The sequence below is a fragment of the Bison bison genome, unplaced genomic scaffold (genome assembly GCF_000754665.1).
Source record: "Bison bison bison isolate TAMUID 2011002044 unplaced genomic scaffold, Bison_UMD1.0 scf7180017864379, whole genome shotgun sequence".
NCBI classification, from domain to species: Eukaryota; Metazoa; Chordata; class Mammalia; order Artiodactyla; family Bovidae; genus Bison; species Bison bison.
The window spans coordinates 9,896,574-9,921,773 of record NW_011494951.1 but is presented as its reverse complement, the minus strand read 5'-3'; the positions used below and the strand labels follow the sequence as shown (position 1 = coordinate 9,921,773).

At 47.1% G+C, this 25,200-nt stretch overlaps 1 protein-coding gene across 1 annotated transcript in view; it reads left to right on the top strand.

The window, feature by feature from the left end:
• The window catches only part of PROM1 (prominin 1), a 151,431-nt gene that overhangs the window by 32,935 nt on the left and 93,296 nt on the right, over positions 1–25,200 (top strand). The window contains exon 4 of the mRNA XM_010857372.1: positions 3,754–4,197. Coding sequence (XP_010855674.1) covers positions 3,978–4,197 — 220 coding nt within the window. The 5' untranslated portion in view covers positions 3,754–3,977. The remainder of the gene's footprint in view (positions 1–3,753; positions 4,198–25,200) is intronic.

Genomic DNA, 25,200 nt, shown 5'->3' with positions numbered 1-25,200 from the left:
GAGCCCAGAGGAGTGGACTTGGGGCTTGCAGCAGGATTCCTGATGGGCGTATGGCCATGGCTGCCATGAGGCTCTGACTGTGGCTGCTCGCATGTTGCCATCACTGAAGTAGAAACTGCCTCTGCCGCCCTGTGTCTTATGCACAAGCCCAGAAGTGAGCCTCTGATTGACTGAGCCTGGGCTCAGTTTGGGTACCTCAGTAGCTTCCCAGGTGGCTGGGGTGGGTTGCCATTTCCTTCTCTAGGGGATCTTCCTGACCCAAGGATTGAACCCAGGTCTCCTGCACTGCAGGCAGACTCTTTACCATCTGAGCCACCAGGGGCTCCTTCCCAGGTGGCACCAGTGGTCAATGCAGGAGACGCAAGAGATATGGGCTAGATCCTTAGGTCAGAAAGATCCCCTGGAGGAGGGCATGGCAACATGCCCTAGTATTCTTGCCTAGAAAACCCCATGGACAGAGGAGCCTGGCAGACTGCAGTCTATGGGATCCCAAAGAGTCAGACAGGACTTAGTGACTTAGCATGCACACATCCTTACTGAGTGCCTACTATGTGCCAGGCTCCAAGGGCACCAAGATGGGGAAGTCAGGGGCCCCACAAAGCTACTGGGCTAGGTCACCTCAGTGCAATCAAAGAAAGATGTCTGGGGAGGTTTTGCTTCACGCCTGTTGTTCTGCGGTTGTTTTTGGGAGGAGGGAGGTGTCTTTGGAAAGTGGCATGGATTAGTCAGGAACGGTGTTGGTTCTCAAGCCTTCATTGTCTAAGCACCAGTCACCAAATGAGGGTACTAAAAATGCAGATTAATGGGCCACATATCCAGAAATGCAGTCTGATAATCTCATTTGAAACAAAGACCCAGTTTCACGCTGATGTGGCTCTTGGGTCTGGAGCCATCCTGGGTTTGTGCGGGCAGTTCCCTGGTGGCTCTCAGTGGCTCTTGCTACCGAGTGTGCCAAAGTACCCAGACCTTGAAAGCACAGCAATTCGAACTGAGATGAAAACTTCTTCTGGTCACCTTGACTTTTATCTGTAGTCTATAGTGTTTTATAAGTAATGAGGTTTCGAAATGTTCTTAGAAGTGGCTCCAGAAGTTAAGAGGGACCTCCACTCGGGAGCAGGATGCATGCGCCGCTCGGGTGCTGCCCTGACCCAGTGGACGCCCCATCTTTGCCTTCCCTGAGGGATCTCTCCAGCCCGCTCTTCCCTGAGGATGGCTGGAGTCTGTTTATTCACAGCTCTCCCATGGGCCTCCTGCCGTCTCCCCTCGCTGTTTCTCTCTGTCCCCAGAGGAGCCTTGGTGGCATTACCGGGAAGTCAGCCTTTCTTAGCAGCTGAGCCTTTAATCCTTCCAGCTGCTGTGCTCCTGCGTGTCCTCTAGCAGAAAACAAGACGTGTGTGCGGTGTGTGCACGTCCACCTGTGGAGTGTATGCACCTGCTCTGTCGCGTGTGTGTTGTGTCTATGTGAGTTGTGTGTCAGTGTGCATGCCTGAGTTGTACGTGTAATGTGCGTGCATGTCCGCCTGCCTGCCCACAGGAGCATGGTCCTATCTGAATAACCACACGCCCCTCCGTCGTATCTTCCTCCTGCCCCGTTCAGCCCCGCAGAGGTGCAGACGGGCTTGGCAGAGGCTGCCTTGCTGTGTCTTCTTCTTCTTCTCTTTTCTCTCTGGGAGAGATTTGGAGACGGAGCAGGGTGCTGATTCGTGGTGGAAACCGTGAAATGCTCAAGCGCTTCCGAGCCCCAGCACAGGCTGTTGGCAGGGATCGTCCTTTAGAAACACTGACTGGGATCCCTGTGTGTCTGTGTCCGTGGGTGAGGTGGACCCGGAAGCCTGGGGTCCGTGAGGGTGGCACTGGGCACCTCTGAGGAGCCGGACAGCCCGTGGTTTGATAAGGGGAGAGTCGAGGGTCCTTCCATTGGCAGGTCTGTGCGGACGGGACTGGAGTGGGATGGGGCTTAGAAGATGAGGCGGTACTAAGGGGGCCCCATGTGAATGAACGTCTTCACTCCGATGGCTCATTACCTCCTGCCTCTGGTCTGGGGCTTTCTTTAACTTGGTGGAATATAGACAGGGGGTTGTCTGGCCTCTTGTACAAATGTGTCCATTTCCTGGTGGTCTATTCCTTCATCTTGTGTGTGTTTCTGGAGAAAGTGAAAGAAAGTGAAGTCGCTCAGTTGTGTCTGACTCTTTGCAACCCCATGGACTGTAGCCCACCAGGCTTCTCCATCCATGGAATTCTCTAGGCCAGAATACTGGAATGGGTTGACATTTCCTTCTCAAGAGGATCTTCCTGAACCCAGAGATCAAACCTGGGTCTCCTGCATTGTGGACAGATGCTTTACCGTCTGAGCCACCAGGGAATCCCTATGTGTTTCTGGAGAACCCCATCCTTATTTTGAAAGTTAGTGAGTGTAATACACAAAATAAAGTCAGGGTGCTCCTGACCCCAGAGGAGAAAGGACAGGCAGCGCATCAGCTGCCCTGGGAAGTTAGTTCTCTTTCAAGTCCTCTCGCCCAGTGCCTTGGCACAAGCCAAGCTCTTGGTCTGGATTGTGTGGTTGCCTGCTCCGCAGGTCACACTGAGCTCTGCCTGTGCGCCCACCTTATGCTCAGCTCTGGGGAGAGAAACTCCAGGAGCACGGGGTCCATGCCACCCCCACTGGATGCTGGGTTGGGAGCTGATTTCGGTTCCTGATCTTTCTCCCCTTCCCCAGGGGAGGGTGGGGGTCTCCTGCTGCTCAGCCTCTCATCTCCTGGACCCCGAGTCGCCCAGGGGGTGCCTTGAGACGGGGACTCCCATCAGGGCGACCTGGTGAGCGTGCTAGAAAGACAGACACCAGGTCACCCGGCCTTAAAGAGTTTGGTCCTTGCCCTTGAGGCCACGCTCTTCCAGTTTGGGTTGAGGGGAGTGAAGAGATAAAGTTAGATCAGTGAGCGTATTAGTGAGATGAAAGATGGAGTGAAACACATCTCCAGGAAGGGGGTTGTTGCTGTTTGTTGTTTAGTCGCCGGACTCTTTGTGACCCCATGGACTGTAGCCCGCCAGGCTCCTCTGTCCGTGGGATTTCCCGGCAAGAATACTGGATTGGGTTGCCATTTCTTCCTCCAGGGGATCTTCCCCACCCAGGTCTCTTTCATTGAAGGCGGATTCTTTACCATGGAGCCAGATCACCAAGCACATTAGTAAAATAAAAGACAAAGTAAGACATATCTGCAGAGATGGGGAGAGCAGCCCAAAACTGGAGGAAAAATGAGGACCTTATCTATTGCTGGGGGGCTCTGCCTCTCTGAGACGGAGGGCTCTTGCAGGGAGGGTGTCTCAGAGTTGGGAGAGTCCAGGCTTAGGCCATGAAAGCCACCTACTGGGTGTGACTTCTGGCCCACTGTTAGTCAGCCGTTGCCTTTGGCAAGTCACTGAGATTCTCTGAGTCAGTTTCCTCATCTGTAAAATGGGATAATGCCTTAAGTGAGTTCCTACCTGTGGGCATGTAGAATGTTTTCAGATGTGGTTAAGTGTCAGCTTCTGAGACCGCACAGTCACTCCACTGCCTGGTGTTCCTGGGTCTGGCTCCTGGCGGGGGACCTTGTAGCTTTCCTGCCCCCACGCTTGGAGCAGGCTCTGTGTTTCTTCCCCAGCAGCGGATTAGGCTGAGCGCTTACTCTAAAGCCTGGCAGCCTCTCCACCAGGCGAGCTGCGGGTGCAGGCAGGCTGCAGGCATTAGTGACCCCCCGTCCCTTCTCTCCCTGCCAGGGATGCTGCTTTGATGGACTGAGTCCCCCTCCCCTGCCTGCCGGAGAACTTTCTCTGCTGCCCTTCGCTGCCTGCCAGCCTGGCCAGGAAACTGAGCACACCGTAGGCTCAACCCTCACGACACTTCTGCACAGGAACACGCTCCCGCCGTCCCCAAGGCTTCCAGAACACCCTGACGTGGGCGGCCTCCAGCACCACCTCATGTTTGGGGCATCTTGCTAGCCATGGCCCTGCTCCTTGGCTTCCTCCTGCTGCTGGGACTCTGTGAGGACACCCTGTCAGAGGAGCTGTCGTCATCCGGGTACCGTCCTGATGGTTTGGAATTCCAGTTGCCTCCAACCTCCTATCAGACCAGCGACTCTTATGATCCTGGTCTCGCTGGCTTCTTCTTTCAGATTGTACGCTTCTTTGTCCAAATTGTGCAGCCCAATGCTTTCCCTGAAGGTAAGTCCTGAGGGTGGGAAAAGGTAGAATTTGTCTCCTAACACCACTCTTGGGCACACACGCATTAGTGTTGTTAATGACAGCATGATCGGAGGAGGATATATTCTATGTGGTCAAGTATGAGATTCTGAGTGATTGAATTGCACAGGAGCAGAAAGCATTTAGATGGAAGTTAAGAAAATCAAGTGAAATAGGTTGTCAGGAATGTGATGGTAAGAAAATGAAACTGAACTGTGTTGCCATGTTGTTCTTCCCATTCTTTATCCTCTGTCCCTGCCTTTTTTGTTTGTGTTGGTTAGAGAACTGAATTATCCTCAAGTTCCTACCAAAGGTAAAAGGTAGGGTAAAAATGCGAAGTCCCTGCCATCAAATGAGAAGTTAATAATGACCACCCATGCACACTGAAAGTTACAAATTTAACTCTCCACCTACCACGATACGCGGTTTTGACACTGCTTCGGGCCAGGTCTGGTGAACCAAACCTGTTACCTGGGTAACGTGTTTGCTTCAGTTCTAAGAGTCTGAGTCTGAGGACTGGAGGGAGCTCTGCTGGCCTCGTGCAGCTGCTCTGGGTATGTGCCACTGTCTGGCCTTAGCACTGGGGCCAGTCTGTCCTGGGAAATCTTTGGGGTGTGTGTTTTCAGGAACAGGATTATGAAAATGTAAGTGGTCTATGGGAAGTGTCTGCTGTCAGGGTTTGGCAGCCTAAATTTTTATTGATTTAATGTTAGATCTAGCTTAGGCTTGTTCTTTTAACTATGAAGATTTGCATACTGTCATTGATTATTAAGTGTTATAAAATTTGTGGTAGTCTTGATCTTCATCCTAAGATGGTCAGCCATTGTTCATAAGAAGATTATCTGTGAGAGAGAGAGAGGAGAGAGAATGTATTTAGCGAACTTTAGCACCTGTTTCGGAGAAGGCAATGGCACCCCACTCCAGTACTCTTGCCTGGAAAATCCCATGGGTGGAGGAGCCTGGTAGGCAGCAGTCCATGGGGTCGCTCAGAGTCGGACACGACTGAGCAACTTCACTTTCACTTTTCACTTTCATGCATTGGAGAAGGAAATGGCTACCCACTCCAGTGTTCTTGCCTGGAGAATCCCAGGGGTGGGGGAGCCTGGTGGGCTGCTGTCTATGGGGTCACACAGAGTCGGACATGACTGAAGTGACTTAGCAGCAGCAGCACCTGTTTATATTATGGGCAGTTTATAGATTTTCTTAATATGCATTTACATAGAATTTTTTACATGTATTTGTCTCAGATTAAGCAGTTGAAACAGTCTGAAGTGTAGTTCTCAAATTTTTTTTAGTTTAAATAGCGAATCAGTGGAGTGAATCACTCTGAGCCCTTCCGTCGTAGAAGAGAGTCCTGGGCAAGCACTGGTTACTGTTTACATCACTGCCTAGAAGACTCAACCTGGAAGTCTGAAGGGCAAAAGCAGAAGACACACTGAGTTTATTTATTCATAGTGAACAGAGGTTCACGCTTCTCAACAGATATTTCTTCTTTTATCTTTAGACTTGATGTAAATATAATTGAATAAATACACGGTTGACCAAAAAGTTAGTTGGAGTTTTTCTGTAACATCTTATGCAAAAACCTGAACAAAGTGTTTGACCAGTAAATATCCGGCGGTTCAGTGGTAAAGGATGCACCAGAAAGTGCAGGGGCCCAGGTTCGATCCCTGCGTCAGGAAGATCCCCCGGAGAGGGAAATGGCAGCCCGCTCCAGTGTTCTTGCCTGGAGAATCCCATGGAGGGAGGAGCCCGGTGGGCTGCAGTCCAGGGGGGTCACAGAGAGCTGGACATGACTGAGCACACGTGCAAGCAAGCACAAGTGCCTACGAGTGACTTTAGTCTTGGCTTCTTTTTTATGTAGAAAACCTAGAATTCAGTTGTTTGATATGAATTTGCAACGACTTCTTTAAAAAGATTGTGCAGCCCCCTTGTGTCATTCGGAGGCGGATCACGTAATCAGCTAATCCTGTAATCTCTTTCCATATGGCTATTTTTCTCCCCCTGGGTTTCATAGGAAGACTTCCTCACACTAGTTTCACTAGGGAAAACAGCATTTTTGAAGGTCTTCGTTCGAATGATCAGGTTAAAAGGTGTCTTATTTCCAGTGCCTTCAAGGGTTTTCACCTCCAAAAACATGATTAGTGTGGAATTTAAATCCTAATGTAATCTTAGGATGTTAGCCTTCCTTGTCCCTTGACCTTCATCAATACTTATTACTTTGGAGAAAGAAGTTCCCAGAAGTAGATCAGAGCAGACTGACACTGCCCCTTTCGAAAAGCTTGTCAGGCTGCTTAGAGGGTATCATAACTGAATTTAGCAGCTGATGCTTGCAAGTGTTGGCTTTCTTCCACCACTTCCTTACTTATACCCTTCCACTCAGTTACTAACTTACACAGTAGCTTCAAAGTGCTGATTAGGTGCTTTGGAATATAAAGGACACTAGGGCACAAGCGTGGCTTTCTGGGTTTTTCCCCTTTTTCACGTGCCTCTTTTTAAAAATGGAAGTATAGCTGATTTACAGTGTGTGTTAGTTTCCGGGGTTCGTCACACTGATTCAGTTTTGTGTGTGTGTGTGTGTGTGTGTATTTATATACGTATTCTTTTCAGATTCTTTTCCCTAGTTCCCTGTGCTTTAAGTGGGTCTTTGTTGTTATCTGTTTTATATACAATAGTCATCACATCCTCCCAAGTGATCCCTCCCTGCCATTCCCCTAAGTAGCCATGGGTTTGTTTTCTGTGTCTGTGGGTCTATTTCTGTTTTGTAAATAAGTTCGTTTGTGTTGTTTTGTTTTAGATTCTACATGTAAATGGTATCATGTGATATTTGTTTCTCTCTGTCTTACTTCACTTAGTGTGATGATCTCCAGGTCCATCCTGCTGCAAGTGGCATTATTTCATCCTTTTTTATGGCTGAGTAATATTCCACTGTATATATGCATCACATCTTCAGTATCCACTCATCTGTTGATTATTCCATTATATATATGCACCACATCTTTGGTATCTGTTGATGAACACTTAGCTTGCTTTCCTGTCTTCACTGTGGTGAATGGTGTTGTGGTGATCTTTGGGGCCAGTGCATTTCATGAGCCCCAGAATGAAGGCTGATGTCTTCATAATTTAACATGCAGAGAGAGAGAGAGGTGGATTTTTATGTATTAATGACTTAATACATTAATCAAAACGGGTAACTTCAGGATGAGTCGTCTGTGGAGTAACATCTTCACAGAGGATCATATCCCACAGGTCTGTTCTTTCATGTGAGGGAGTAGAAGTGTTTTGGGGGCACAATCCCAGTGCAGGGGCAGAAGAGGAAGGGAGGGCCCTGGAACCCAGCTCCCTCTTCTTGTGCCATAGGATCTGGGTGGTTTTCCAAGTTTACATCCGTGTTCAACCAAAATGGAATACCCAGTTTTGCATTTGGAACTCTCTAAAGAGAAGCACAGAATGTGGTCCACTGGAGAAGGGAATGGCAAACCACTTCAGTATCTTGCCTTGAGAACCCCATGAACCGTATGAAAAGGCAAAATGATAGGATACTGAAAGAGGAACTCCCCAGGTCGGTAGGTGCCCAATATGCTACTGGAGATCAGTGGAGAAATAACTCCAGAAAGAATGAAGGGATGGAGCCAAAGCAAAAACAATACCCAATTGTGGATGTGACTGGTGACAGAAGCAAGGTCCGATGCTGTAAAGAGCAATATTGCATAGGAACCTGGAATGTCAGGTCCATGAATCAAGGCAAATTGGAAGTGGTTAAATGGGATGGCAAGAGTGAACGTCGACATTCTAGGAATCAGAGAACTAAAAGGAACTGGAATGGGTGAATTTAACTCAGGTTACCATTATATCTACTACTGTGGGCAGGAATCCCTTTTAGAAGAAATGGAGTAGCCATCATGGTCAACAAAAGAGTCCGAAATGCACTACTTGGATGCAATCTCAAAAATCACAGAATGATTTCTGTTCATTTCCAAGGCAAACCATTCAGTATCACAGTAATCCAAGTCTATGCCCCAACCAGTAACGCTGAAGAAGCTGAAGTTGAATGGTTCTATGAAGACCTACAAGACCTTTTAGAACTAACACCCAAAAAAGATGTCCTTTTCATTATAGGGGACTGGAATGCAAAAGTAGGAAGTCAAGAAACACCTGGAGTAGCAGGCAAATTTGGCCTTGGAATACAGAATGAAGCAGGGCAAAGGCTAATAGAGTTCTGCCAAGAAAATGCACTGGTCATAGCAACACCGTCTTCCAACAACACAAGAGAAGACTCCACGTATGGACATCACCAGATGTCAACACCGAAATCAGATTGATTGTATTCTTTGCAGCCAAAGATGGAGAAGCTCTGTACAGTCAGCAAAAACAAGACCAGGAGCTGACTGTGGCTCAGACCATGAACTCCTTATTGCCAAATTCAGACTGAAATTGAAGAAAGTAGGGAAAACCACTAGACCATTCAGGTATGACCTAGATCAAATTTCTTATGATTATACAGTGGAAGTGAGAAATAGATTTAAGGGACTAGATCTGACAGACGGAGTGCCTGATGAACTATGGATGGAGGTTCATGACATTGTACAGAAGACAGGGATCAAGACCATCCCCATGGAAAAGAAATGCAAAAAGCAAAATGGCTGTCTGGGGAGGCCTTACAAATAGCTGTGAAAAGAGAAGCGAAGAGCAAAGGAGAAAAGGAAAGATACAGGCATCTGAATGCAGAGTTCCAAGGAATAGCAAGGAGAGATAAGAAAGCCTTCCTCAGCAATCAATGCAAAGAAATAGAGGAAAACAACAGAATGGGAAAGACTAGAGATCTCTTCAAGAAAATTAGAGATCCCAAGGGAACATTTCATGCAAAGATGGGCTCGATAAAGGACAGAAATGGTATGGACCTAACAGAAGCAGAAGATATTAAGAAGAGGTGGCAAGAATACACAGAAGAACTGTACAAAAAAGACCTTCACGACCCAGATAATCACGATGGTGTGATCACTGACCTAGAGCCAGACATCCTGGAATGTGAAGTCAAGTGGGCCTTAGAAAGCATCACTACGAACAAAGCTAGTGGAGGTGATGGGATTCCAGTTGAGCTATTTCAAATCCTGAAAGATGATGCTGTGAAAATGCTGCACTCAATATGCCAGCAAATTTGGAAAACTCAGCAGTGGCGACAGGACTGGAAAAGGTCAGTTTTCATTCCAATCCCAAAGAATTGGCAAAGAATGCTCAAACCACCACCCAATTGCACTCATCTCACACGCTAGTAAAGTTATGCTCAAAATTCTCCAAGCCAGGCTTCAGCAATATGTAAACCGTGAACTTCCTGATGCTCAAGCTGGTTTTAGAAAAGGCAGAGGAACCAGATATCAAATTGCCAACATCCGCTGGATCATCGAAAAAGCAAGAGAGTTCCAGAAAAACATCTATTTCTCCTTTATTAACTATGCCAAAGCCTTTGACTGTATGGATCACAATAAACTGTGGGAAATTCTAAAAGAGATGGGAATACCAGACCACCTGACCTGCCTCTTGAGAAATCTGTATACAGGTCAGGAAGCAACAGTTAGAACTGGCCATGGAACAACAGACTGGTTCCAAATAGGAAAAGGAGTCCGTCAAGGCTGTATATTGTCACCCTGCTTATTTAACTTCTATGCAGAGTACATCATGAGAAACGCTGGGCTGGAAGAAGCACAAGCTGGAATCAAGATTGCCAGGAGAAATATCAATAACCTCAGATATGCAAATGACACCACCATGGCAGAAAGTGAAGAGGAACTAAAGAGCCTCTTGATGAAAGTGAAAGAGGAGAATGAAAAAGTTGGCTTAAAGCTCAACATTCAGAAAACTAAGATCATGGCATCCGGTCCCATCACTTCATGGGAAATAGATGGGGAAACAGTGGAAACAGTGTCAGACTTTATTTTGGGGGGCTCCAAAATCACTGCAGATGGTGATTGCAGCCATGAAATTAAAAGATGCTTACTCCTTGGAAGGAAAGTTATGACCAACTTAGATAGCATATTCAAAAGCAGAGATATTACTTTGCCAATAAAGGTCCGTCTAGTCAAGGCTATGGTTTTTCCAGTAGTCATGTATGGTTGTGAGAATTGTACCATAAAGAAGGCTGAGTACCAAACAATTGATGCTTTCAAAGTGTGGTGTTGGAGAAGACTTTTGAGAGTCACTTAAACTGCAAGGAGGTCAAACCAGTCAATCCTAAAGAAAATCAACCCTGAGTCTTCATTGGAAGGACTGATGCTGAAGCTGAAGCTGCAGTACTTTGGCCACCTGATGGGAAGAACCGACTCATTGGAAAAGAACCTGATGTTGGGAAAGACTGAAGGCAGGAGGAGAAGGGGATGACAGAGGATGAGATGGTTGGATGGCATCACCGACTCAATGGACATGAGTTTAAGCAAGCTCCAGAAGATGGTGAAGGACTGGAAAACTTGGCATGCTGCAGTCCATGGGGTCGCAAAGAGTGGGATATGACTGAGTGACTGAACAACAGCAAAGAGAAGCACAGGCTGTATCCTGGTAAATACAAGATGGAGAGTTCCTGTGCAGGTGGGGCTTGAGACACAGGCCTGTTCCTGCATAGAAGAAGGGTTTAGCTTAGATTAGACCAGGAAGACAAGCAGGTAAGCATACAGCTCGGCAGAATGTGCTCTAGAACTTGGTCTGGGTGTTTCACAAACTCTGCCCTGATCTGAAGCTGCAGGAGAGATGTAGTGTCCTGGGCTTGGGCCATGAAGAAGCGAGTGATGACTTATATTAGGGAGGAATTGTTAGTCTGTTTATTAACCTATAAAGGGTGTTGATGGCAGAATGTGTATGTGGGGGATGTGGGGATGGGGAGATGGGGAAAGATCGTGCCAGGCAGAGAAAACAGCATGTCCAGAGAGTGGAGGAGACAGCGGTTCATGGTGGACCATGAGGTGTGTGCATTCATGGGGTAAGTCGGCCAGGGTTGGGGAGCTAGAGCTGGAGGACCCTGACTGGCAGCCTGGGGAGCTTTGTAGGGGTCAGGAAGCTAAGGCAGCATAAGCAAAGGTTGCATTCACTTGGCAAGTGTTGTTGAAAGCCGAGCCTTCTGTGGTGCACTTTCTGGGTGCTGTGAACCAGCCTCGAAGTGGACTTGGGTTTTGGGAAAAGAATCCGACTGCAGCTGGTAGGGTAGCTCACAGGGAGGGTGATGAACTAACCTGGGAAGGTGATGGGGCAGACCGAGGCAGCTTTCCTTTACGTGCAGGGAATTTGGTTTAAGTCCTAGGTCTTGCCTGTTGCCTGTTGGGCTAACAATTTTCAGAGCCTCTGTTCTCATAAATGTAGTGTGACTCTATAGCTTTTGTCTGTGAGACTTAAATGAGAAGACGCATGTAAAGCCTATGTTTAAAACCATGCCTGAGAGACACAGAGAAAAATCCTCCATCATATTGTTATTTAGGGCTTCTCTTGTGGCTCAGACGGTCAAGAATCCGCCCACGATACGGGAGACCAGGTTCAATCCCTGAGTGGGGAAGATCTCTTGGAGAAGGGAATGGCAACTCACTCTGGCATTCTTGCCTGGAGAAGTCCATGGACAGAGGAGCCCGGCAGGCTACAGTCCATGGGGTTGCAAAGAGTGGGACATGACTCAGCAACTAACACATTGACTTTCATATTGTTATTTGTGAGGAAGCATTGACCAAACTTGTTGCCAGAATTATTGTTGGGAAGAATACAGGAAAGAAAAGGTGTCTCCAGGAGGGATCTTTAAAATGTCCTTGCTGCTCTTCCCTTAGGAACATTCTCCGTGGCGATGCCTTGTGAGAAGCAGTTCCGTTACTTTTGAAGGTGGTTGAGCTGTGTCTCCCCAGCAGGCCCCACAGCAGCAGAGCTGGTCTAGAAGCCACGACTTGGATGCAGCGCTGGTTTACGAAGTAGTCTCTACTCCCACAAAGTGTCTGCATCTCATGGGTGCTTGTTTTTCTCTGTTTTTTTCCCCCCCTGCTATCCCCAGGGTCTGCTGGAAGGCATACTGTGCACCATGGCAGCTTGTTTGAATCCCCCACCAACTTTGAGACGTGGATGGTGATCTTATTTCTATTTCTTACAGCCCCTTTTACAGATTGGAAAACTAAGTCAGGATGAGATTACAGGTTCAAAGCATACAACTAGCCAGGGGCAGGTTGAGAACCCCGTGTCTCCAGGACTAGTTATTTCTGCCGTATTCTACAGCTTACTTGGTGGGTAATTTTTTTCCATTTTATTTTGGCCAGGCTATGCCGCACACAGGATCTTACTTCACCAACCAGGGACTGAACCCATGCCCTCTGCACTGGAAGCGCAGAGTTATAACTGCCGTAACACCAGAGAAGTCCCTCCCTTTTATTTTAATAATAGCGCTTTTAAACTGATTGCGAGTCACAGTGAAAAGTAGTGACTTGTCCACTGGCAGCGGGTACTGCAGGAGATTATCTGGTGTGGATGGGGAGCAGGGGCCTTCCAGTTTCTTGTGCCCGTGATGAACTTGGCAGAAATCCTGACCCACGTCAGAGCCTTTCTAATGGAGCAAACCAAAAACCCTCCTCTGCTTTTATTTTCATAAAATTATTGTCTACTCTGTTTTGGTACGTTTTAAAATTAGATTTGAGGATGAGTGACCTATTTCTAGGCCTTTCCCAGGTGGCGCTCGTGGTAAAGAACCCACCTGCCAATGCAGGAGACATAAGAGACTCGGGTTCGATCTCTGGGTCGGGAAGATCCTCTGGAGGAGGGCATGGCAACCCACTCCAGTATTCTTGCCTGGAGAATCACATGGACAGAGGAGCCTGGAGGGCTACAGTCCATGGGGTCATAAAGAGTCAGACACGACTGAGCGACTGAGCCCACACACACACACGACCAACTTCCAGCAGCCTTTTAGGCTCATCCGATTTGCTCCCGGGAGGGGTGGTGTGGGGTGGACTTGCGTAAGTGGTGGGAGTGGAGTAGAGGGAGGCGCTGAGCTTGGTGTCCGAGGACTTTGGTGCCATCAGACTGAGCACCGCGAGTCTGTCTGTTGTAGGTGATAAAAACCTATTCGTAAAGGCGGTCCAGAAAGGGATTTATCAACAATAGTATCTTAGTGCATAACTCAGGGGACCGTGTTCAGTATCTCATAATAAACCAAGATGGAAAAGAACATGAAAAAGAATACATATATGTCTTTATATCTGTGTATTCCGAATCACTGTGCTGTACATCAGAAACTAACACAGCATTGAAAATCTGTAGTGAATACTTCAGTTAAAAAATTTTGTTTTTCCAGAGGGGGTTTAATCATCGGAACTCCGGGTTACTTCGTAACACTTGAGGGGCTGGGGACAGATTCAGTCAGCAGGGACTCTGCCCGCCCCCTTCCTCGGCTCCTCCCTGCCCGTGGCCTCTTCCTTCCTTCTCCTTCTCATCCTCACCTCTGGGTTCCCCCATCCCCTCAGTCCTCATGGTGGCACTCCAGGCTGCCAGCCTCATCGGTTTCAGGCCAGCTTCCTAGAGAATCGCTGGACACTCTCTCTTTCTGTCTCTTTTTAAGTCTCGATCCCGGTGCTGCCTGGGGTCAGTCGCCAACCATGGGCCCATGGGGGTACCCGTGCCCACAGTCACACCACACATGGGCCTGGCGCTGAGAGCCATCACAGCCCCAAGGCATCACAGGCAGGGAAGCTGGTTTTCAGGAAAGGAGTGGTCGGGCAGATGGCCCAATAGGTGTGTCTGTGCCAACGTCCCCTAGAGTCAGGGCGCTGTATTATATCCAGCACCTGCGTGTTCCCCCTTTATCAGACAGAGCCAGCACTGTCTCCTTCAAATCACGCGGATGCGTGTTGGCAGTGCGCCCGGCCGTAAATAAGGTCGTGGAGGGAAATGATGACATGAATCGATCCTCTCTCCCCGGTGTCACTCACTGTGCTGGGCAGTCTACCATCGCTTTGCATCCTAACAGTGACAACAGCCAACAGCCACGATGGGCCTGCTTCTGGGGATTTGAACAGCTCAGCAATCTGTGAGCTGGGGACTGTTAACCTCATTTATTCAGAAGAGGAAGCTGAGGTCCCGAGAGCTAGCTAGTTGACCAGGGTCTCACAGCGAGCCAGTGGCAGAGCCAGGGCTGCTGGGTTGGATGTCCAGGCTCATAGTTGCCGCTTGTGTTTTGCTAATAAGGAAAGGGAGACCCAGGGAGGGAGGTTGAAGGACTGCTCCAAGGTCACACACGCCAATGGCTCAGGGACCACGCCAGGGGCTGACCCAGGGCACTGTGAGCGCATGTCTCCTCCATGGGCTTCCTGGAAGGAGGCGGGTCTGGAGAGTGTGTGTAACGGGCACTCCACTGATCCATCTGATGGGTCTCTTAGTACAGCTTTCATACTATGGACTTGAAAAGCAAGGCCTCTGTTGACTGTCTTCCCATAAGCTTGTCCACGAAGTGTGTGCCAGTCCCATGGAAGACATGAGAAGGCGAGCTTCCTGGTCTTCAGCGATGATGTCCTCTTCAAGGCCTTCAGGTACACGCAGGAAATGAGAGATTAAGTATGTAGTGTTAGCCGCTCAGTCGTGTCCAGCTGTTTGCAACCCCGTGGACTGTAGCCCCCCCAGGCTCCTCCGTCCATGGGATTCTCCAGGCAAGAATACTGGAGTGGGTTGCCATGCCCTCCTCCAGGGAATCTTCCCCACCCAGGAGCGAACTCGGGTCTCCTGCATTTCAGGCGGATTCTTTACCATCTGAGCCATAGAATGTCAATAAAGAGAGGCCCTTTCACCCCAGCAGCTGTGGGATGAGACCCACATGGTGGGAGACATCACTTGTCCATGGAGTGGGAGAGAAGTTCTAAGATAGACACCCTAGAGAAGCAGCTGTCCACCATGATCTGGAAGTGCTGGGGCAAAAGCAGAGAGATGTTACAGGAGGGGTGGCCCCAGGTCAGCCTGTCGTGTCCCCTCTGCTGGGCTGGAGTCTAGATTCAGAGATGAGCCCGACAGGTTTTGTTGCTGTTGCCTTTTTGGCCACATTACACAGCTTGTGGGGATTTTAGCTCCCGGATCAGGGATTGAACCTGCAGCTCCTGCCTTGGAAGTGTGGAGTCTTAACCCCTGGACCACCAGCAAAGTCCTGAGCCTGACATTTGAGTGGTGGTGAAGAGTCTGCACTCTAGAGCCACTGGCTGGGTTTGAATTCTGGCTCCTGTGTTGACGAGCTGTGTGACCTTGGGCATGCATGACTCGTTGGAAAAGACTCTGATGCTGGGAAAGATTGAAGGCAGGAGGAGAAGGGGACGACAGAGGAGGAGATGGTTGGATGGCATCACCGACTCAATGGACATGAGTTTGAGCAAGCTCCGGGAGATGGTGAAGGACAGGGAAGCCTGGCGTGCTGCAGTCGGTGGGTTTGCAAAGAGTCGGACACGACTGAGCGAGTGAACAACAACAGATCAGCAGTGAGCTAGGCACCTGGTGCTCTTTGGAGAGATGGTGCTGCCTGTATCTCCTTGCTCTCAAAAGGCTGACGTTGAGCCAGCAGCCTCTGCCTCAGCAGTCAGCTGCAAGGCTGGAAGGCTGGTCCCTGCTGACTGCCAAGCATGAACAGTGCCCATGACTTCCGGAGGAGGGACTCGTGCTGGTGAGCCATTGTAGAAGACTTCCTGGAGGAATAGTGTTTGGGCTGAGCTGTGTGGGTGTGGAGGAGCTCAGAGAGCAGAGTGGAGCACTCCTGGTGCACAAGCAGAGAGGCCGGAATGATGGGATATGAGACAGGGGCTGGAAGGACGGGGCCCAGAGAGCAGAGAGCCCAGAGCCCTCCATACCTGGGAGGTTGTCAGGTTCCTAGCTTGGGGAGGAGCTTATGGGCAGATGGCAGACTGGCTCTGGAATGTTGGCCGACGTGCCTGCATGGGGTTTGATAGACGGTGGAAGGTGGGCATTACTCAGTAAACCTGTCACCCCAGCCCGAGCTGCAGGAAGGAGGCCATGGGGTGGGGTGGGGTGTGCCCAGCCCATTGAGGCTGTTCTTGGGAATTCTCATGTTCACGTGGACACTGGTGGCCTAGCTCAGTGCTACTCGAGGTGTGGCCTTCAGACCAAAAACATCAGCCTGACCTGGGAGTTTGTAAGCCATGCTTGGGCTCCACCTGCTAAATCAGGGGTCGCAAAGATTCAGACATGGCTAAAGTGATCTGGTGGCAGCAGCAGCCTCCTTGCTGTGTCCTCATTTGGTGGAGAGAGAGAAGGTTCTGGTCTGTCCCTCTCTTTCTTTTTTTATAATAAATTAATTTATTTTGCTGCACCAGGTCTTGGTCACGGCACGCGGGGTCGTCTGTGTTCATCGTGGCAGGCAGGATCGTTTTTAGTGCTGCAGGCGGACTCTTTGTTATGGCATCTGGTTCCCCAGCCAAGGCGCGAACCTGAGCCGCCTGAATTGAGAGCTTGGAGGCTTGGCCAGCAGACCACCAAGGGAAGTCCCTTGTCTCTTCCTTTTCTTGCGAGGACATTAATCCCCCCATGAGCCCATCCTCATAACTTCGTCTAAGCGGATCACCTCCCACAGACCTCACTTCCAAACTCCTGCATACTCAGGGTTAGGGATTCAGTCTATGAATTTGGGGTGACTCAGTCCATAGCAGGGCCTTAATACATAGTGCTGCAATGAAGATTCCTGTATGTGTCTTTTGTGATTATATATTCACATAATATATTCACATAATATATATGAATTGGGATGAATTCATATATGAATGAATTGCTGGGCCACAGGGTAAACATTTTTTTTCACCTTTACTAATACTACCAAACAGTTTTCCAAAGTCAGTAAACCAACTCAATCCTTATTTTTTTTTTAAATATGGAGAATTTCAAATACGTACGCAAGTAGAAAGGCCCTCATCACCCATCACCCTAGATTCTGCAACTCAACCCATGACCAGTCTTATTTCTGCATCTACCCAATCCTCACTCCCTTCATTTGGCAACAAATTCCAGTTTTCCTATAATTTCCTCTGTAAATATTTCAGTGTAGTTCTTTAAAAATAAAGACTTCATGCTGTTATAGTGTAGAAAGTCAGCAGTAGATCTTCGGTATAATAAAATATCCAGGAAATGTTCAGATTTCTTGATTGTCTCATAAATGCAGTTTTTAGAGCTGTTTGTTTGAACTGGGATCCCGATGATGCCAGCACACTGCAGTTGTTAACGTGTCTCTCTCTGTCCGTTTTTACCTTGCACAATGCCCGGCCGTGTCTTTCCCCCTGTCTTGCAATTCATTTGTTGAAGAACTTAGTTACTGTTCTAGTAGTATTTCCCATGGGCTGAATTTTGCCGATTCCATCTTCACGGTGTTCTTTACATGTTTCTCTGTCATCTACGTCTCGTATAAACTAAGACCTGTAGAGCTCAGATGCAGATTTGTTTTGGGAGAAAGAACAGTTTATAGATGGTGTTGACATCTGGTTATCTCTCCTTTTGATGATGTTAGCAGCACAGATGGTCACCATCTATATTCACTCATTCATAACCCATCCAGTCCTTTCAAAATGGTTTGTAAACAGGCTCTCAAGTACATTGGAACTCTTCAGAAAAAACACAGATTTCTTTGCGTATTCTGTAACTTGAATTGTTCACTGAACATTTTATGGCAGACATCTCTTCTCGTCTGTTCCTGTAAGTTGTGTTGCCTAAAATAAAAACTCTTCTAAAGTAAGGAACCTAAAATGTTCATTCACCAATCTTCTGATGTAGGGTCAAGGCGTACATTTTTAAATTATGAGTTCATTGCTTACAGCTCAGCATCAATTAGTGTCTCCGATGTAAACAGCGTCCACGACGCATCCTCCATAATTTTTGGTTCTTTGTTTTGATTTCTTTGACGCGGAGCAAAACAGAGTTCAGAGCTCTCGATTTTCAGTCTGGTTTTTCCTCCGCAGACTTTTACAGTTTACTCACATGTATTTCATCCAATGAACTGGCCTTTACTAAGTCTTTATAGAACATTAGACTTAGTTTTCAAAGCTCATTCTTTTCATGTTCATATTTCCTCAGTTTGTGTAATGTTTTAATCACACATTTCTTAATATTTAGTTACTTATTATATATGGAGAGGCAGAAAGAAACTTGAAAGCAAACCCAGGGTTATGGGTTGCATTGTCCCTCCCACAGTTAGTACATTGAGGTCCTGACCCCCAGTACCCCAGAATGTGACCTTGTTTGGGGGTAGGGTTCTCCTGGAGTAGTGTGGGCTCCTCATCCCCTGGGACCAGTGTCCTTGTGAAAAGGAAAAGCTGGGGACATATCCAGACCCAGGGAGGATGCCACGTGAAGACGAGTCACGGTGCCACAGGCAAAGGAAGTACCAGAGCTAGGTGAGATCTAGAACTGGTCTGCCCTGAGCATCTTCTCAGGGAGTGCCTTGACACCCTGATTTCAGACTTCCAGCCCCCAGAAGCGTGGGACAATAAATTTCTGCTGGTTAAGCCACTCTATTGTGGTCCTTTTTTTAAAACACTATTTTAAAATTCATTTTTGGCTGCACTGGATAAAGATACAAAGATAAAACGAACTCATCTTTGTTTCTGCACGCGGGCTGTCTCTAGTTGTGGCGAGCGGGGGCTGCTCTCTAGTTCTGGCGCGTGGGCATCTCACTGAGGGGGCTTCTCTTGTTGCGGAGCACAGGCTCAGGTGCCTCCCGGCACGTGGGATCTTCCCAGGCCAGGGATCAAATCTGTGTCCCCTGCACCAGCAGGTGGATTCGTAACCACTAGACCACTGGGGAAGCCTCCATTGCAGTGCTTTGTTACAACAGCTCTAGCAAACCCGTCTGGACGAGTGGACTGGTGTTTGCAGAGGCCCGAGGGCAGGGGTGTGCCTTCATGGTGATGGCTGAGCCACAGCCGTGTTCTCTGAGGGCGGGATTGATGTCTGGGTCCTCTGCTCAGCTGCAAAGTGGGGTTTAGCTCCAGAATCTCCACCGTCCATTTGTACACTCACACCATCCTTGCCTTGAATTCATGAAGATTCAGCTTTACGTGTTGAAGAGTAAGAAAAAGACAGAGAAGTGGCTTAAGCAGTACAAATGTTTCTTCCTACAGCGGTGCAGTTGCATTACGTAGTATGGAGCTGCCTTCTGCATCAGTGCTTTAAAGAAAAACTCACTGCTTGCTTGAAACAAGACTTGAGGGGCTTTCATGAATAATTCCTTTTCTACCTGTTTTTTTGTTTCCTACACCTCCTGCTTGACCTTGAGGACCTCTCCCCCTGGAGATCAGACACCTCATTCTGTTGCCTCCTTCCCTCCCCTGGCCTTCCGGCAAACTCCTTCTGTTTCTTTAAAACTGTCTTCATGTGATACCTGTTCTGGAAATCTGGTCACGCTCCTCTCATCATTTGGTTTGTATTATTTCTGTGTCTTTGTATTTTGTGCACTTTTCCTATTGCATGTTTAGCACTGCCTTTTAATAGTTTGCTGTCTTAGGTTATAGAGCTACTGATGCTAACAGTGCCTGGCATATTGGAGATCCTTCATCAACAGATGAGTGGATAAAGAAGATGTGGTATACACACACATGCACACACACAATGGAGTATCACTTAGCCATGAAGAAAAATGAAATTTGGTCATTTTCAACCACATGGATGGACCTGGAGGGCATTGTGTAAGTGCAGTAACTCAGACAGAGAGAGACAAATAATGTATGATATCACTTATATGTGGAATCTCAAAAAAAAAACTCAACAAACTAGTGAATATCATGAAACAGAAGCAGACTTCCAGAGTCAGAGAGTAAACTAGTTACCGGTGGGGAGAGAGGGGAGGGGCTGTAAAATGGTGGGGGGATGGGAGGTACAAACCATTAGGTGTAAGATGGGCTCAGCCGTGCATTGTGCAACACAGGAAACAGAGCCAATATGTTGTCATAACCGTAAATGGAACAGAACCTTTAAAAATTGTATAAAAATAAATTTAAGAAATTAAACAATAGAATCCTAAAAGCCAAGTTCTTCTTGAGTAGGATTTTAAAAAATACCTAAATAATTTTAAAACTAGAAGAAAAAGGTTGGAGAAGACCCCAGGGCAGTGGCTTAGGTGAGAGAAGTCTCTGCAGCCCTTCCAGGAGAGGGGTGACCCGTTCACAGGAAGCAGCTTGAAAGAGAGACGGGCTTCTGTTTGGTAATTCTTCAGGAGGAAATTTTGGAGTCAGCGCTGTGGACCAAAAGGTGGGGGTGACCTAATTTCTTTTGTGTTTGACATTGTCAAACACAGGACAGGAATCTGTAAGTCCTTGTCCAATTATTTGAAAATATTTAATATTTTAATAATGTAATTGACGGGATCACTGACTCAGTATGACATGTTTATTGACGGAGATGAAGGCTGTCTCCCAACCTGGTTGGCAGTAAATAGCCTTGTATCCCGGAGAGGAGGAGGTTGTGTGCGTTCTAATATCCTCGTGGAGGTTGGCTGACCCAGAAGCTCAGCCTAATGAGCTTTGGACAGCAGGCCTCTGGAAGGGCGATTGATTGTGACATGTGCGCTTAACGTTGCAAGGCTACTGTGCTATAGAACGACGGAATACTCGGAAAGCCTGCTTCGCAAGGAACTGCCTTTCTGTAAGGTCATTCCAAATCTAACTGGAATTTAGTGCAATAGCAATAAAGCAGAGTCGAGATGAACATCTACTCTGAAATTAACAGCTGACTTCAGAAATGCATGCTTCCCAAGTATTGCGTTGTGATCACAGACACAAACCAGTCTCCTAAAGAACCAGCTTGCTCACAGGTAGACCCACGGTTCCGCTGTGAGCATGTGTATCGGATCCGTGCACTTCTCTGTCCGGGCGTTCTCCCTCTCTGAGGCCGCCCATCACCCGGACCCTGTGGATGCTTCAGCTCAGAGAGTGGGGAGGGCGTACATGGTAGCCTCCAGAGGACCATAACAGTTCGCACCAGCTGCCTCCCCTGTCCTCCTGGAACACACCCCACGAGGTCCTGCCGTGACCCTTGGCCTCTGACTGCTCTCTTTGCATGGACCTTTCTTCTGCATGGCTTGCTTCTCACATCGCTTGGTCTTTGCTCGGATGTCATCTCCGTCTCTGGCCACGCTACCTAATTGAATACCCCTCTCCCCAGTCCTGACCTTGCTTCATCTTTCTGTCTGGCACATATAGTGGGGTTCTAGTATGACCAACCTAGAGAGCATATTAAAAAGCAGAGACATTACTTTGCCAACAAAGGCCCATCTAGTCAAAGCCATGTTTTTCCAGTGGTCATGTATGGATGTGAGGGTTGGACCATAAAGAAAGCTGAGCACCAAAGAATTGATGCTTTTGAACTGTGGTGTTAGAGAAGACTCTTGAGAGTCCCTTGGACTGCAAGGAGATCCAACCAGTCCATCCTAAAGGAGATCAGTTCTGGGTGTTCATTGGAAGGACTGATTTTGAAGCCAAAACTCCAATACTTTGGCCACCTTATGCGAATAACTGACTCATTGGAAAAGACTCTGATGCTGGGAAAGATTGAAGGCAGGAGGAGAAGGGGACGACAGAGGATGAGATGGTCGGATGGCATCACCGACTCCATAGACATGAGTCTGAGTAAACTCCAGGAGTTGGTGATGGACAGGGAGGCCTGGCGTGTTGCAGTCCATGGGGTCACAAAGAGTCAGACACAACTGAGTGACTGAACTGAACTGAGTAAACATCTCTTATTTGCTGATCGGCATCTTGAAGGGTGGGACTCTTAGGCTCACCTCTTCCGTGCTGTGTCCCCAGAGCCCAGAGGAGCGTCCCTGGGGCATACACAGCAAGTGCTCCTTAAATGTTTGTTGTGTTTGCACCCGTGGATAAGCTCTTGTACACCTCCGCAGCCCGCCCTGCCCCCGCTGGCCTGTTAGTAACCAGAAGCTCTCCACGTTCCTTCCTGTCAGTGCTGGCTTTGCACGTGGCATGCCTCCCATCTCAACGTTTCTCATCTTGGTGGGTGGCTGGTTCCTTCACCTCTGCCAAGTCTTGCCTGCCTGTGTTTCCTCCTCCGATGTTGACCTTCCCAGATGCACAACAGCAAGCTGCCTCCTTGCTTTTCCTTCTCGACTCAGTGCTGCCTCGTCCCAGCCCCTCATCCTGCAGGAGCCCCCTCTATGAGCACCATCCCGATCATCCCCATCCCCTTCTTCTTCTCTTCCATCTCGATTCTCTTCTGGCAAAACTTCAAATCTGATCGCCCCACTTTCTGGTTACTCCATCTTACGTCTGTGTCAGAGCAACTCACTGCTTCTAAGAAACATTGAGACTGTGCCTACAGGACTCGCTTTAAATGTGTATCCACAGACCTCCAAACACAGCACACCCCTGGCAGTCCAGACATGGGTAAATTCCCTTCCTATTTGCATATTCTCTCTTGAATATGCAAGAACCTCGTACTTCATGGAGAAAATGGGTGGAATCACATGGTAAATAACTTATCCCGCTGTAGTTTTATTTCCAATTTTTTGCTAGACTTAATCAGGCATTTAGAATTGTTTTCCCTAGAGTTAAGAATCAAAAGCTAGTTTTGGAAAGGACTATCAACTTACCAGAAGGTCCTGAAATGGTTGACGCCACCACCAGTAATGTGTTGGACATTTTTAAGATGGAATTAATTGCATCTCATTACTTTATGTTTCTGATCACTGGGAAGGTTGATTGTTTTCCCACCTGTTTGTTTCCTTTTCGAGGAGTTTGTGAAATGCCTTCTGCCGGGTTGTGTCTCAGAGTCAGTCTTTTTAATACTGATTCCATGTCAGCATGTCCTTATACAGACATACTTTGCCTCATTTCTTTATTTGAGTTGGCATTAGGTCATTGGTTTTGGGGAACTTATTTAGGGGCAACCATCGGGTCAGAAATAGTCATCCAGTTTCATTGTTCTATTTTGTAGATGAAAACACTAAGGCCCAGAGAGATAGGAAGATTGCTCATTTTAAATCATCCAGCCAAATGAGAGCTGGCAGGGAGTCAGGAGAGATGATGAGGGGAGTGGTTGGCTGGGAGGGAGGCAGTGTCTGCTCATTGTTGCAAGTTGGGTTCCTGGTACTTGAGGTATAGCAGGAGCTTTTGTTGACCGAAGATGCTTTTGTTGACAGCGTGAGTCATTTATCATTTTTGGCCATGTCGTTCTTGGCAAGCGTGACAGACATACCTTTATTTGTACCCATTTTACAGATAGAATATGTTCATATACAAAATGCACAGAAACAGACGTTTTTAAAAGGGTCCATTCTCCACCCAAAGATAGTTTTCCAGATTTTTTCCCTAGGCAAAGATTTTTTTGGTTATTGTTTTTTTGTGTATCTAAAATCACCCTATGTTCCCATATAGAATGTGAGCATAAAGTTGTGAACTAGAGGAAAAACAAAAAGATACTTAGATCATCTGGTTTCAAACCATTTGCCTGCTGGTGGCCTGTGTATACAGATTATCTAGAACTGACTGTGCTTGAAGGTCTAATCATTTTTTTCTTATGATAAATGAAACAAACAAACAAAAAAATAGGTTGTGCATTTAAAAACCAGACTGAATTAAGGACTTATAGCTGGAGAGAAATCAGATTTTGTCTGATGTTAACTGTATCACTGAAATGCCCTGGGTTTTAAAGTTCAACAGTAATGGTGATTTGGGATTCTCTTTTAGTTGTAAGAGGGCTTCCCTAGTGGCTCAACTAGTAAAAAATCCACCTGCAATGCAGGAGACCTGTGTTCGATCCCTGGGTTGGAAGATCCCTTGGAGAAGGGAATGGCTACCCACTCCAGTATTCTGGCCTGGAGATTCCATGGACTGTATCGTCCATGGGGTCGCAAAGAGTCCGACACGACTGAGCGACTTTCACTTTAGTTGTAAGAAGTCTTTGATTTCTCAACCCCACCCGTTTTGGTAAGACATGCAGGATTTTTTTTTTCCTTTTAGAAATTATTTCTTATTTTTTTTAATTTGATTTTTATTTAAATTAGAATATAGTTAAGTTATAATATTGTGTTAGTTTCAGGTATACAGCAAAATGATTGTTATATATATACCCATTCTTTTTCAGATTCTTTTTCCATATAGTTTATTACAGAATATTGAATAGAGTTCCCTGTGCTATACAGTAGGGCCTTGTTGATTATCTGTTTTGTGTATAGTAGGATGTGTGTGTTAATCCCAAATTTCTAATTTATCCCTTCCGCATATGGTTCCCGTTTGGAAACTATAAGTCTGTTTCTAAAGTCTGTGAGTCTGCTTCTCTTTTATACATAAATTATTTGTATAATTTAGAATTCACATATAAGTGATATCATATGATATTTGTCTTTCTCTGCCTGACTTCAGTTAGTATGATAATCTCTAGATCTATCCACGTTGCAGTAAATGGTATTCCTTCGTTCTTTTTCATGGTTGAGTGATATTCCGTTCTGTATATGTACCACATCTTTACCTGTTCGTCTGCTGATGGACATCTAGGTTGCTTCCATGTCTGGGCTATTGTAAATACTGTTGCGATGGACATTGAATGTATCTTTTCAAATTATGGTTTTCTCTGGATAAACACTCAGAAGTGGAATTACTGGATGGTATGGCAGTTCTATTTTTAGTTTTTAAGGAACCTTCATTCTGTTCTCCCTAGTGATTGTACCTATTTACTTTCCTACCAATAGTATAGGAGGAGGATTGTTTTAAAACAAAATATGCAGCAAAACTGCTTAAGAATAGTGCCATGATTGTTCCTACATAGTTTTTTTTCAAGAAAAACATCCTTGCTTTGAAGAAGTTAGTTTCTTAGACCTGATTTCGGTGTCTTGTTAGGGCATGCAAGTTTTACTGAGCCCTTGCCACAGATCGTAACACTGGTTTAGTGATTATGAGATTTACGTGGGAGAGAGAACATGTCCTACTTCAACAGTCCCCGGTTGAGGAGCAAGATGCATTTACAGAGAATAAATAGTCCGGGGGACATGTAAGC